The 14,192-nt window shown below is 41.8% G+C and overlaps 1 protein-coding gene across 1 annotated transcript; it reads left to right on the top strand.

The window, feature by feature from the left end:
* Positions 1–808: 808 nt before the first annotated feature.
* On the top strand, positions 809–14,156 carry LOC109778549 (uncharacterized). Its single transcript, XM_020337113.4, has 25 exons — positions 809–1,254; positions 1,343–1,402; positions 1,494–1,586; positions 1,963–2,191; positions 2,673–2,779; positions 2,903–2,965; positions 3,264–3,364; positions 3,826–3,920; positions 4,151–4,171; positions 6,355–6,450; positions 6,548–6,668; positions 6,771–6,929; positions 7,018–7,202; positions 7,973–8,244; positions 8,693–8,794; positions 9,025–9,201; positions 9,290–9,478; positions 9,610–9,851; positions 9,926–10,072; positions 10,941–11,166; positions 11,364–11,483; positions 11,574–11,717; positions 12,673–12,858; positions 13,336–13,395; positions 13,488–14,156. The coding sequence occupies exons 1-25, from the start codon at positions 985–987 to the stop codon at positions 13,557–13,559; spliced, it is 3,537 nt and encodes a 1,178-aa protein (XP_020192702.1). The 5' UTR covers positions 809–984; the 3' UTR covers positions 13,560–14,156.
* The last annotated feature ends 36 nt before the right edge of the window (positions 14,157–14,192 follow it).

The following is a 14,192-nucleotide window of genomic DNA, read 5'->3' as shown; positions in this document are numbered from 1 at the left end:
AGAGCAAAAGTGCTAATGTCAATGTTTCGTATTGAGACGGCGGCGCTTATCCCAAAAATCTCCTTAATTTTTTCTAGCACAAATGGCTTCATATATGAGAAGATGGGACACAGAGGCCTGCTGATGGGCCCACAAGCTCAGGTGGCGTGGCTCACTGGTGGGTCCCCTCATAGTGATTATTCTTCCAGTATTCTTTTTTATGTATTTTAAAATAAATCTCCGTTAAATTTCAGGCCATTTGAAACTCCGTAGAATAGCTAAGCTATCTCTGCTGTACCTCTTTTCAGATCCAGAATTCCAGCTGCAGGCAATCTCTTTTTTTTGATAAAATTTATAGTTTAAGAGAGAAAATGCATTAGAATGACACCTAAAAGTAGTTTTAAAACAATATAAATAACCGTAGGAAAACATGATGCAAAATGAACGTATCACATCTTCACTTCGCGGGTCTAATTTACATGGGACATGGCCATTGAAAATGCAATGAGGTACTTCGATTTAGATGAAAATCGTTTACTCCCTCCGTTCCTAAATATTTGTCTTTTTAGAGATTCAAAATAGACTACCACATACGGATATATAGACATATTTTAGAGTGTGGATTCACTCATTTTGCTTCGTATATAGTCATTTGTTAAAATCTCTAGAAAGACAAATATTTAGAAACGGAGGGAGTAGTTTGCATGTAATTTAGCCGGCTTGTTCAAATTCGGTTTGAAATCGTCCGTACGCATCCGCAAACGAATACCGCGTCCGTCTCGAAGGTCAGCAAGACGTCGGTCGTTCTCAACACCGGCTCGGTCGGACCAGCCCAGCCAGCTAGACCAGCACACAGCACCCACCAAATCCAAATTGGCGGTTGGATCCAGCGATCCAGCAGCCACCTCTTCGCAGCACTTCACCGTTCCAATTGCTCCCCACCCTGACCGCAGTGCTCGCCGGAGATCTCACTAGCACGGCCGCGAGCCCGCCACGCCCGCGGCCATGTCTTCCGGGCATGACTCCTCCGGGACGACGCTGATGGATCTCATCACCTCGGATCCGTCGGCCGCCCCGGCCGCCGGGGCGTCGTCGCAGCAGCCGTCCTCGGGCGGCGGCGGCTCGCTTGGGAGGCCTGCCCCGCCGCCGGCGCCGGCGCCAGCGGATCGTAAGTCGAAGAGGGCGACCCTGATGCAGATCCAGAGCGACACCATCTCAGCAGCCAAGGCGTTCAACCCCGTCAAGGCCCTCCCCCAGCGCAACCGGAAGAAGAAGGCTCGTCTCCTACGCCGCTGCGTCCCTCATTTCTACGCTCTACGCACTCTGATTCCGGTCTCATGCTGAACTCTCTGTTTCTCTGCAGCCCGTCTCGTACTCGCAGCTGGCGCGGAGCATCCACGAGCTTGCGGCGACGTGCGACCAGGTTCGTTGTGCTGCTTCGGTTGAATCGAATTGCGTGTCGTGAGCTTGGATCTGTTGGCTTAAGTTGCTCTCTGCTGCACTACTTTGTACAGAAAAAATCCCAGAGGCAGCTCGTGAACAGTGTGTTCCCCAAGCTCGCGGTGTACAATTCTGTGGATCCTTCGGTGGCTCCATCTCTTCTCATGGTAAGTATGCCATATTTTAGTGCCGTAGCTGTCTCTTTGCCTCCATATTCCTATATAGGCATCCCCTTTAGTTCGTACAAAGGGAAATGAGCCCACTCCCGGCAAGTTCAGAATATGTGTTCTAAGACTGAAATCAGCCTCCATATTTCTTCATAGACATCCATTTTAATTAGTACAAAGGGAAATGCGCCCTTCCATTCTCACAAAAGGAAAAGAAATGCGCCCTTCCCATAATTCTGCCATGATACTTAAATATGTGTCTTCAGTTGTAACTGAAACTAGATACCTATCGTAGTCTATACTAACATCAGCCTAATGTTTTTGTTTTACTTCAGCTACCTTTTCTCTTACATCAAGTTTATTTCTGTATTTACAGCTCCATCAGCAATGTGAGGACAGAAATGTTCTGCGCTATGTGTACTATTATCTTGCACGAATTTTGTCAGATAATGGCTCCCAGGGTTTAAGTGCTGCTGGTGGAATCCCCACACCAAATTGGGATGCTCTTGCGGACATTGATGTTGCTGGAGGAGTGACTCGGGCAGATGTTGTGCCCAGAATAGTTGATCAGCTTTCAGCAGAATCCACCAGCGACGATGTTGAGTGTAAGCTTCTATACTGTGATCTCAGTGTACATCAAATCATAGCATGCAAAATCTGTGCCCTGGTACAGCTTTTTCCTACTGATTACCAATATTTCATCGGTGCTGTTCCCCATTTGCACCAAAATTAGTCATGTTTATTTTTCTCAAACCCTATGACCTCACTTTTTGGAAACCGATCTCCTCATGGAGGTATTTTGCAGAGGCGTAGTTGGAATTCCATATTCTTGGTAATCATGTCCTGAATAAAAATGGCACCTTATGACCGAGCAAGTTTGTGCAACGTCTTAATTGAAAGTAGGCATACTGGCCATCTATTTTATGACCAAAGAAGCATTTCAAATATCTTCATGTTAGGATCCACAAAAAAAAGAAATATTTATGTCAACCAAATGTTTTCAGCCTTTTGCCTTCTCATTTCAAGTTGTGGCAAATGATTTTTTATTGTGCTTAATTATTAATTTAAGGATTCTGATATTTGAAGTTCATGCGCGGAGACTTGCGGCTCTGAAGGCCCTAACCTCCTCTTCTACAAGCAGTTCCGAGATGTTGGAGAAGCTTAGTGAGATTGTGTTTGGCATTTTGGAAAAGGTTCGTTATACAAGTCCCCCAACTGCCAACATTGTACTTCTTTGAGCTCCTTTTCAGTGTCCCTGGACTCTGGCTAGAAAGCTCACAAGTGTTCTCTTTATGATATATTTTGGATGCTTTCAGGTCGCAGATACTAAACAAAAACGGAAGAAAGGGATATTTACCAAGCAAGGTGGCGATAAGGAGGTACTAGTTGGATCCAAGAGTGTGCATTTAATTTATACACTGCTAAGTACTTTTTGTGTGGGTATATACACCCAACCCTTCTCAAAGAGGCGCAGGGGTATTCCCGTTATGTACCTTCCTAACCTAATGATGGGCACTAAAACTTAGTAATTACATTTATTCATTATACCTCATCTGACACTTTTTCTACCTTATATAGCTAAATAACAACAAACATGATGGCAGGACTTCAAATATTTTGAGATTCCTTATTATGAATGCGAGCTATCCTTATGTTTTTCTTGTATCAATTTGGCAGTCTATTTTACGAAGTAACTTGCAATATGCTTCTCTAAGTGCCCTGAGAAGACTTCCACTTGATCCTGGTAATCCAGCATTTCTGCACCGAGCTGTCCAAGGGTGAGTATAACCTTATTGTCTCTGGGAAGATAAATTAGTCTTATTTTCCATCTTGTATTCATTTTTGCACCTGTTTTTATTCCATGAATTCCCAAGAGGTTGGTGCTTCACATGGACACAAATAGATTTGACGATTTGTAGCATTGTTTCATGATTCTTTTCTTTGGTTGCAATAGTATCTCTTTGTGAGAAACGAAGAATGATGCATGACTCATGTAGTTAATGTTTTTATTGTTTTATTATGTTCTGTTCTATTTCTGTATTAAATTTATTATCTTTTAACATATGTGCCAAAATTAAGAGTTAATTTGCTGTCTATCTGTACAGAAAACTGTCTGCTTTTGCAATGAATTTACAGACATGATAGTACTGTCGCATATCGTCATCTGCCAATAGTAGTTAATAGGAACATGCTGCTGCATAACTGTCATTTTGTTCTCATCGGCGTGATACAACTGCAGGATTGAATTTTCTGACCCAGTTGCAGTGAGGCATGCCTTGTCAATAATCTCAGAAATTGCTGTTAGAGATCCATACTCTGTTGCAATGGCGCTTGGTTAGTTTTCGCTGCTGTTAATTGTTTGAAATTTCTATTTTTATTTGGTAAGATAAAAGCCATACATCGTTATAATTTAGAATGATATATGCTCAAAAAAGTGGGCAACAATAGAGATGTCAACATAGAAATTCCAGTTAATATTTGTACATTTAGTTAATTTCTAACTCATCTGGTTTGATGCTAGTTCTGTAGTTTCTCACTCTCATGTATGACTTGATGTTTTGCAGGCAAAAACGCACAACCTGGTGGTATGCTTCATTATCCTTGTTTTTTAGTCCAGTTTTGATTTTTGATTTGAACATAAATACGCTTGGTCTTTCAGCTTATGTAAAACTCCCTCCGTGCTTGAAAAGAACAAATATACAGTTTGTCTAAAGTCAAACAGTGCAAAAGTGACTGAGTTTATACACACAGAAAAAAAAAAACTATCAACAACTGCAATAACAAATTAGTATTGTTGTTCTTGATAGTTTTTTTCTACAAACTTTGCACTGTTTGACTTAAGACAAAACTTATACGCCTTCTTTTCAAGCAGAGAGGGAGTAATTGATAACTTTATTGTGTGCCTGTACGATTCAAGAATTGCAGTTATAGTTGAATTTATCTTAGTTTGAAGAATTAAGTTTCCGCAAATACTTTTTGATTTTTTTTCCTTTTTAGGGAATATTTCTTGATACTCCTTCTGTATTCAAAGTACAGGTAGTGCTAGGAATTTTATTTTCTGGATAACTGCATACATGTTATCTCCAGTTCGTAGATCCATAAGTTACATTTACTTGATACACATCCACATGAAAATGTTATGTGGATAAGTAGTTACCTGGGGAAAAACGTTTCCTTCTTGGCAGTTGCAATAATATCACTTGTTATAGGTTTAAAATGGCAATTCAGTGATACTCGAGGATCTAGGTTGCCTTAAGTGCAATAAATTGTCTGTTTTGAGTTTTGGACTATGATAACCATTTTTTTGGGAGGTTTTTAATTCACCAACAGTATAATTGTGTACAAATAGCTTTGATTCCACCCTGAGACCGAAGGGCATTAGAGCAACTCTTAACAGAACGCCAAATTGGCAGCCTCCAAAACTGTTTTGGGAGTGCACCCCATGATTTTTTGGAGGCTGATGAGCCTACGTGCAAACTCAGATTCTCAAAAATGCAGCCTCCATAATTTGCCCACTCATTTTTGTTGCATCAACTCAAAATTTGTACTAATATTTGGCATAGATTTTTAACTGAACTTCGGTCAGATCAACCTCAAACATTTGAATAACATTGCAAACTAATAGTTCATTTATATGTGTGTGGGCGTGGGGGGGTGGGGGTGGGGGGGATTAGGCGCCTTAGCGACATTGTACATATCAGCGTTTTAGAGAAGGGGAAATCTTCATACACAACTATAGATAACTAAACTAGATGCCACGGGACTTGCCGATGCTGGATGTGGCTTTGGAGTCGCGGGAGGCGGCCTTGCCAGCGCGGAAATGGGCAGGGGGCTCAGCTTCCCATGCCGGCCAGGCACCCTCTTCAGCGTCGGGGCGGTGCCTTCCTAGATGGCGCGCTCTTTTGGCATCCACCGCAATCAATGCTGCCAAGGCTTTGTTGAATCCTGCCCAGCCCGCGTTCTCGTTGAAAACTGAGGCGGGTAGGGCGAGATAGGCGGTGTGGGGGGCGTCTCAAGCCTCCCTAGTCCCTACAGGTGAGGGCGCGACGTTGGCGGCTGTCTCGCGAGACTCCGCAAGCACGCGCTGGATGACGGGATCCTTGTTATCCAAGATCTCTATGCCGACAATCTCAACGGTGGCGTCGTGTTCCTCTTCAGCGGCGGCTTGCTCCTCCTCCTTGACAGCGGCGGCCATGGCTTCAATGGAGGTCGTCTCCTGCTGCCATCGCAGCTCCTCCTCTGTTGGAGGCCAGCGGAGCCAAACGGCGGCCATGCTCCTGAGGGGGTGGCGAGGCGGATGGCGTCGGCGGAGGAAATGGCGTGGGTGGATCTGTGGAGGGGATGGGGAGAGGCTGAGAGATGAGTGGGGGAGAGTGGAGGAGTGGCGACAGATGCGTCAGCGGGCGGCTTTTATAGCTGCGGGCAGGAGATCGTGGCGGGAAATCATGGTGGCAGCGGGTGCGGGCAGGTGGAGACGCGAACGGCTGCCATGAAACTTCCCTCCCGCCACAGCCAAATATGGATGCTAGGACCCAGTTTTTGGATTTCCCTCCATATTTTTTGGAGGCCGAGGCACGTATTGGGAATCTGCTAGTGTGTGTTTTCCCACTCATATCCTCCATATTGGCAGTTATTATGGAGTTTGGGTCCCTTTGCCGAATCTGCTAGAGTTGCTCTTACCTGCCTTTGTCTATAAATGATCGTTTCCTGTTTTGTCAACTAAAATGATGTCACTCGTTTGATTGCGTGACCTGTCAAATTGGAACAGGCGCTCTTCAGGACATCCTTCATCTGCATGATGTTCTCGCAAGAGTTTACCTTGCAAAGTTGTGCCATTCAATATCTAGGGCACGTGTATTGGATGGTAAGTGCAGTTTGCTTTTGTTTTTTTACCGAGTCCACTTTGCAATTCCAGAGTGCATGTATTGATCTGTGCCCCTGACATAATATGATTTACACAGAGAGGCCTGACATAAAATCACAGTACAGTTCTCTCCTTTATCAACTCCTTTTGGATCCAAGTGACAGGGTCTGTTTTGAGGCAATACTCTGTGTTCTGGGAAAAGTTGACAACACAGAAAGGTGGCAATGATGTTTCATCAAGTTATTCTTTGATGTGATGTGTTTCTGTACCAAAGTTGGAGTTGCATGTTGTGTTGTTAAATCAATTTTCATGTGTTGCAGCACTGAGGACAGAGCTGGCGGATGGATCCGGTTAACTAGAGAAATTCTCAAATTGCCTGAGGCCCCATCTGTAGCATCAAAGGGTCTTCTGTCAAAAGCTAGTGAAAAATCTTCTAAAGCAAGGCGTCCTCAACCCCTCATCAAACTTGTAATGAGAAGGTTTGTCGTATCTTTTTATGGATGTTCAAGTGGTTGGTTGGTCTCTCTGTTTTCCTCTATGCTTACCGTTTGGTTCTTATTCTATCAGGCTGGAGAGCTCTTTCCGTAGCTTTTCTCGCCCTGTTCTTCATGCCGCTGCAAGAGTAGTCCAGGAAATGGGTAAAAGCAGAGCAGCTGCTTACTCTTTGGGTGCTTATGACGAGGGAGCCAATCTTCAAGCTTATTCAGATAATGTCGAATCTCTTGATTCTGATGAGAACTCACAACCTGAAGGTACTACGATTCTATCATAGAGCCGAGTCATTCAGTTACATATGAACACATGGAAAACCACATGCACTTTACGTTGGTTAGAAGTAATGTTGAGTCGGAGTCATGCATGTTGGTTCTGTCAATTCGTTCCGGGCCAAGTTTACTGGACAACTAGGAAACTAGAGATGATACCCCGCGCGTTGCTGCGGGAATTGGTTGCAATTATTTCAGTGAAATTGGGTCTATGGAACATTAGTATTAGACTAACAATATGTGAATTGAAACTAAAATACATATACCTTATTGTATTTGATTATTTTATAGGTGTAGAATATTTCTTGATACGAGTAGCATGCATAGTGCTTGGTCGTCATATGAGAATTTTCTCTTGCATGATGAAGTGGCATAGGTGCATGTTTAGAGAATTGAAGTTAGTGGGTATTGAATATGAGTAGCATGCATCGTGCGTGTTAATATAGGTGTTCTCCCATGTATGGAGACATGATGAGGTGGCATAGTTGCATGTTGAGAGAATTGGAGTTAGTGGGGATCAACTTTTTTGGTATATAGGATTGGTAAATATCATGTCTAAACATCTCTTTTAAAATCAAACCTGGCAATAATTCTTGTATAAGCATGATTCCGAATGTATTCGGGCATGCTTACAGAGGTTCACTAGTGAGTTACCTTAGGCCCCTCCCTTGTTTTGTTTGGCATAAAATTATGTGTCTTATGCTTTATGTTATTTCATTTTGCAATAAATCATGTAACTGTTCTGGTGCATGTTGTAGCCACCCGGAAAGCTAAGCCACTGTCGAATGGACATGGTGGAATGGACACAGTAGCAGGGTTATTGGCATCACTAATGGAAGTAGTGCGGACAACTGTAGCATGCGAGTGCGTATATGTTCGAGCAATGGTCATCAAAGCTTTGATATGGATGCAAAATCCACATGAGTCCCTCGATGAACTAAAATCTATAATTGCGTGTGAGCTGTCTGACCCAGCCTGGCCTTCTTCTCTACTGAATGATGTCCTGCTAACCCTACATGCTAGGTTCAAGGTATTGTATCCCTTTCGCTGTTAAATATTATGCAGATTGCCTTGTTTTTATTTTTATAAAGGTGCTCTTTCGTCCACATTTGATGGCTTTTTATCAGCCATGTGCCTGAAATCATTTTGAAACTGGAAGCAACCTTAACTTTCTGTAGTCACTTCGAGTTTCTTACGTTTCAATTATTTTAGAATAACACTGTTTCGAAAAATAATATATTATGACACCTTTTTTATCTTGGTATTTCTCTGCCTTCTTTTATATAGGATTATTGTTGCAATTAAATATGGTCTAAACTATTTTTATTTTTTGTTTTGCCCCCTTGTTTATGTGTTTTATGGTTATAGTTAAGAGTATATGCATTTTGCAGCTATTATTTTAATTACTTGTAATATGTTCTCATTTTTATGGATTTTTGTTGAGTGATCTATTATTCTGGTTTGTTCTTACATGATAGGCAACCCCTGATATGGCTGTGACTCTGCTTGAGATTGCTAGAATTTTTGCTACTAAAGTTCCTGGAAAGATTGATGCTGACGTTCTACAACTGTTATGGAAGGTAGGCATGTTTTCATAAAATATTTACTAATGTTTTTCTGAACCGCCAAGGTTTACTTGATGAAAGGGGCCCCAACCATCTGAAGTCATTTGCAAAGCTGCAACGTATTGTATCATATAATCCCTGGTTTCTACAGCATTTTGGTGCTATGTTATGCAATAGTTTCCATGACATTTTTGTATAATGGGGCTAATAACTTGAGTACAAAATAACAATTCTTGTCTTCCCAGACATGCCTTGTGGGAGCAGGACCAGATGGGAAACATACAGCATTGGAAGCTGTGACAATTGTCCTTGATCTGCCACCACCTCAGCCTGGTTCAATGTCTGTCCTCACGTCTGTTGATATGATATCCGCCTCTGATCCAAAATCTGCAATGGCACTGCAAAGATTAGTCCAAGCTGCTGTAAGAGCAAAACTTTGACTTGGTTAGTTTATTCATTGAGCATGGAATCAAAATATGTTTATGTTTTGGCCCTTCATATGATCAACAGGTTTGGTTTCTGGGAGAAAATGCAAACTATGCTGCATCCGAGTATGCATGGGAATCTGCGACGCCGCCTGGTACTGCTCTAATGATGCTTGATGCTGATAAAATGGTTGCTGCAGCTAGCTCCCGTAACCCTACACTTGCTAGCGCTCTGACGCGGCTCCAAAGGTGTGCATTTAGTGGCAGCTGGGAGGTATGTGCCTGATTTTTTTTTTAGTTTCCTTCCCTTTAACTTGGCAATTTGATCGAGTGAGACTGAGATGGTACTGCATCTCCTTATACACGCCTTCGCATTTTCCCTAGCTTATGGTTTACATTTTGTAGATCCGTATAGCTGCTGTCCAGGCCCTAACTACCATTGCAATAAGGTCTGGTGAACCTTATAGACTACAGATATATGAGTTTCTTCATGCTTTGAGTCTGGGGGGTGTGCAGTCAAACTTTTCGGAATTGCAGCTAAGTAATGGGGAAAACCAAGGTGCTAGTGGTACTGGTCTTGGGTCTTTGATCAGCCCAATGCTCAAGGTCTTGGATGAGATGTATAAAGCTCAAGACGACCTTGCTAGGTATGTTGTCCATAAAATTCCTCTTGCCTGCTCTGGAATTGTCCTTGAAATGGCTGCTCTATGGATTTTTGTAGGGACATCCGTCAGCATGATAATAGCAAACAAGAATGGAGTGATGATGAACTCAAGAAACTTTATGAAACCCATGAGAGGCTTCTTGATTTCGTTTGTTTATTCTGTTTCGTTCCAAGGATTAAGTACTTGCCTTTAGGCCCTACCAGGTATGTATTTGTAATATTTGGGGTTTTAATTTCCTACTAGTGCAGTCAAGTTGCTCTTGCTCCTGATTTGAAGTGCTACTTCATTGTGGAAGTCATCTATGAAGTTAGAGCTGTACAATTCATCACTAAGGATTGTAAACTTTACCATCCGCTAAATCTTTAGTGTTGTTTGGCGCCATACAATAGAATTTTTTTTGGGGGGGGGGGGGGGGGGGTTATCTTGGACAAGCTGGATCATTTGCTCCATATGATGCAATTAAGTGTACTGTTGGACCACCACTTGCTGGTTATTGTCCATACTTTATATGGGCCTCACTGCTGTACCATACGGTTTTCTTCTTCTTAATCCAAAGTGACAGTCTTAGCAATCCTCCTTTATTTGTAACTTCTTTTCTCAATCATTTATGTCATCCGGGAGACAGTGGGAGGTCTCACATGTTATGATGTTTTTGTAGTGATCATAGCCCTACGACAAAAATGTTTGATGTTAGTTAGCCATCAGCTTTAATTTAAAGCTTTCTGATCCACATAATTTTCTTTACGTACTGCTAGTTTGCAATTTAAACTCTGTATGCGAAGGCCTATATTCTCAAATGTCTTTCACCCTGGAAAATACAATATTTGGAATTAAGTTCTGAATTGCTGTTGAATAAGCTGCAATTTTTCATTTGTAATTGCTTAGGGTGTAGGTTAAGTGCTATTTATTGCTGGCTTGTGCAGTTCATGAAATCTGCTTGACTATCGTATTTGTATCATAAGGAAGAGAAATGTTGTAGCATTCCATAAGAGAAAGTTGAGTGTAAATGGCCTGCCTGTTTCCCCTTGTTTTTGGCTGGGATGCATGTATGATGTTGAATCTTATGTACAGTGCCAAGTTAATTGAGATCTACCGCAATCGGCATAACATTAGTGCATCGGTCGGTCTAAGTGACCCTGCTGTTGCTACTGGAATATCTGACCTGATGTATGAGTCGAAAGAAGTACATAAAGAGACCAGTACTATGCAATCCGGAATTGACCCTGATCTAGCTATGGCCTGGGCAGCAGGTTTGGAAGATGATGCCTGGGCAAACGATGCCCCAGGTGTGGACAAAGTAAGCATCTTTTGTGTTGATTCATAAAGGTTCCTGATACCTATCAGTTCAGCTAAGAAGGCTTGCTGTTAACTGTGGCAGATAGCCTGGTTGCTTAATCATTTCCGTACCAGCTCCCCTTTTCCTCATTGCTTGTGCTCAATTAGAGAATGTTGCTTTTGATACACTTGCTTCCTTCTTCTTTGATCATATAATAGGTCAAGGATTTCCTTTCTGGTGCTGGAACTGATGCTCCTGATGTGGATGACGAGGAATACATGAATTCTAGGCCATCAGTCGGTTATGATGATATGTGGGCCAAGACAATTCTTGAAGAGGTGGATGCAAGTTTTATGACAAACCACTCTACTCCGTATACTTATTTAAAAATTAAAGATAAGTAATTCGTTTTGTTTTATATGTTGCAGGAAGATGATGGGAGGTCTTCTGGTGGGTCCTCTCCTGACTCAACTGGTTCTGTGGAGACGTCCATATCATCCCATTTCGGTGGCATGAACTACCCGTCTTTGTTTAGTTCAAAACCACCAAGTTATGGGGCTTCACAACAAACGGTATTTTGCTTCATCCATTATATTATTGTTTCTGTTACTGCATCTTACAATGCAGATATCATATTTGTAATGTTTAAATGTTTGTCTTAGGGAAGAGCACTATGCACTTAACTATGAAAATCATTTCTTAAATCCTATGGCTCAAATGTGTATGCTGATATGGACGTTGCATGCTATATGCGCTGCACCAGCTAGAGCTGGAGACTAAAAGTGTGGTTCACCAGGGCTTGTGTTTTTTCCTACCCTGGTGGTCTCTTTAATTTATTTTTTTGAATCAAGGACATAGGCACAACATCTATGTTCTGTGACATAAGCTGTTAATCTGAATCCAAAATACTCCTTGAGAAACAAAAGAGAGAATTTGCACCGCAAATAGTAGCTAATCCAGATTGGGCTGTAAATTATATCAACACTCAATTTGTCTTTTTGTTTCTTGAGCTGTGTTTTGAATTTAGACTTAAAATTTTGTAACTTGATTTTTTTAGAGGTGCTAGGGTGGTTGGATGCACCTGGGTGCACCAGAAGACCTGGTGCACCAGATACACTCTCAGTTTGAAACACTTTGCAGAAAACACAGGCGCCAGAGGAATACAAGAAGTCACCCAGTTTGTGCCTCGCTCATATTGCCTGTGTTCCCTTCACTGTTAGGATGCTACTGGGGTCTCACCACTGGTTGGGTGGCTCCTGTGTTCATCCTTGGAAGCATCATATAATTTATGATCAGCTTCAACTAATACTGGAGCAGACGAGTTACAGTAAAATCACTTCATATTTAATTATAATCGAACTTTCAGTATTTGGATATTATAAAAGCTATATTTTTCCAGTTTCTGCAAGCATGTCCTCAAGTATTGTATTGGTGTAGTATCTTTTGTTTGCTGCTTCTACCCTGTGATTTCAGATGCCATTTGTTTAAAGAAGACTATTCCTTATATCCATTTGCATTTTGTGTCAGATACGTGAAGAACCACCATCATATTCAACATCTGTCCTACAGAAGCGTGAGTCGTTTGACAACCCCCTCGCGGGGCGTGGGGGTCGAAGTTCTGGATCTGGATCCCACGAGGATGTTGAGAAGAGTTCCGGGAACCCTCAATCTGGGAAAGCATTGTATGACTTCACAGCAGGCGGTGATGATGAGGTATGGAGGCTGTAATTCATGGCTACGTCTTATAACTTTCTGAAGTCCAATGCTTTTCTTTCTCCTGAGTTTGTGGGGTATTGCTTATTGGAAAACACGTTTTCTTTTCCAGAGAGATAATTATTAGTTTCCTAAATTAAATTTAGTTGGTGTGTTCATCTGACGCTGTTATTGTGCTTTTTTAACTGGTTGAAAGTATTGTCCGCATATTCTTTAGCATGCCGGTTAATTTAAAAAAAAAACTTATGCTCCAAAACTGAATGGATGCGAATGTCAAAATAATCAAGCTGTCTCTTCTTTCTTGTCTTGGGGTGCAAAGAAGATAACACATACTCCCTCCGTTCCAAATTAGTTGACTCAGATTTGTCTAGATACGGATATATGTAGACATGTTTTAGTGTTAGATACATCCGTATCTAGATAAATTCAAGTCAACTAATTTGGAACGGAGGTACTAATTTATGCAACTGTTTTCAGCTGAGTTTAAACTCTGGAGAAGATGTGGATATTGAATATGAGGTTGATGGTTGGTACTATGTAAGTTATTATGACCTCACCATTTATTTAAACTTGTTCCCTGGCTGTGGATGATAACAATTTCAAATGTGCAACCGTTGCTATTTGCTCAGGTGAAGAAAAAGAGACCAGGAAGGGATGGGAAAATGGCAGGTCTGGTCCCTGTTTTGTATGTGAGCTCGTGATAGCCATGAACCTTGTGACATACTACTCTGAAGAGCTGGGTGGAGCAAATGGGCCTGAGAATGAAACGCGGGTTAGTTTTGATGCTGTCCTGTGGACGCAAGGACATACCCAACCCTCAGTGTGCGGTGATATTGTTGCTGGTCTTTGTGTGCTGATTTTGTTTGCTATACATACGGCTAGGCCATTCAATTTATTGTTTACATGGGTGGATAGGAATTTGGGACACTCCATTCCATCTTGCCTGCGCCGTTCTGCTCCACTGGTTATGCTTGGAAGGTTTCCGTTACTCCCGGTGTCCAGTTCTTGCATCGGCTGTGCAATACATCCCATTGTAATTGTATAACTATTTAGCTGTGAAGAGGCTGTTGTAAACTGTAGGCTCAAATTTTTTTTACCCCACGATTCTTTTGGTATTGTGTATGGTATGGTTTGAACTGTGTGAATCAGTAGCAAGTAGTAGTGCTGTATTTTTTTTATGGTTTGTGTAAATTTTTGTTTTCCGGTGTATCTAGGATACATGAAAATATACCATAGTGAAACAACAGGCACCCGTTCTTTGCATTTTTTCTGAACACGCATTCCATGTGTTCTGCTAAGTTATTTGTTGGCAATAGTTTGGCTCATACGTGAGT

This window comes from Aegilops tauschii, chromosome 4 (genome assembly GCF_002575655.3).
Source record: "Aegilops tauschii subsp. strangulata cultivar AL8/78 chromosome 4, Aet v6.0, whole genome shotgun sequence".
NCBI lineage: Eukaryota > Viridiplantae > Streptophyta > Magnoliopsida > Poales > Poaceae > Aegilops > Aegilops tauschii.
This window is presented reverse-complemented; position numbering and strand designations above follow the sequence as displayed.

Coding starts and splice junctions, on each gene's coding strand:
- LOC109778549 (XM_020337113.4), top strand. CDS start 985: ATGTCTTCCGGGCATGACTCCTCCGGGACGACGCTGATGGATCTCATC. Junction 9,479..9,609: donor CATTTAGTGGCAGCTGGGAG/GTATGTGCCTGA, acceptor TACATTTTGTAG/ATCCGTATAGCTGCTGTCCA. Junction 12,859..13,335: donor CAGCAGGCGGTGATGATGAG/GTATGGAGGCTG, acceptor AACTGTTTTCAG/CTGAGTTTAAACTCTGGAGA.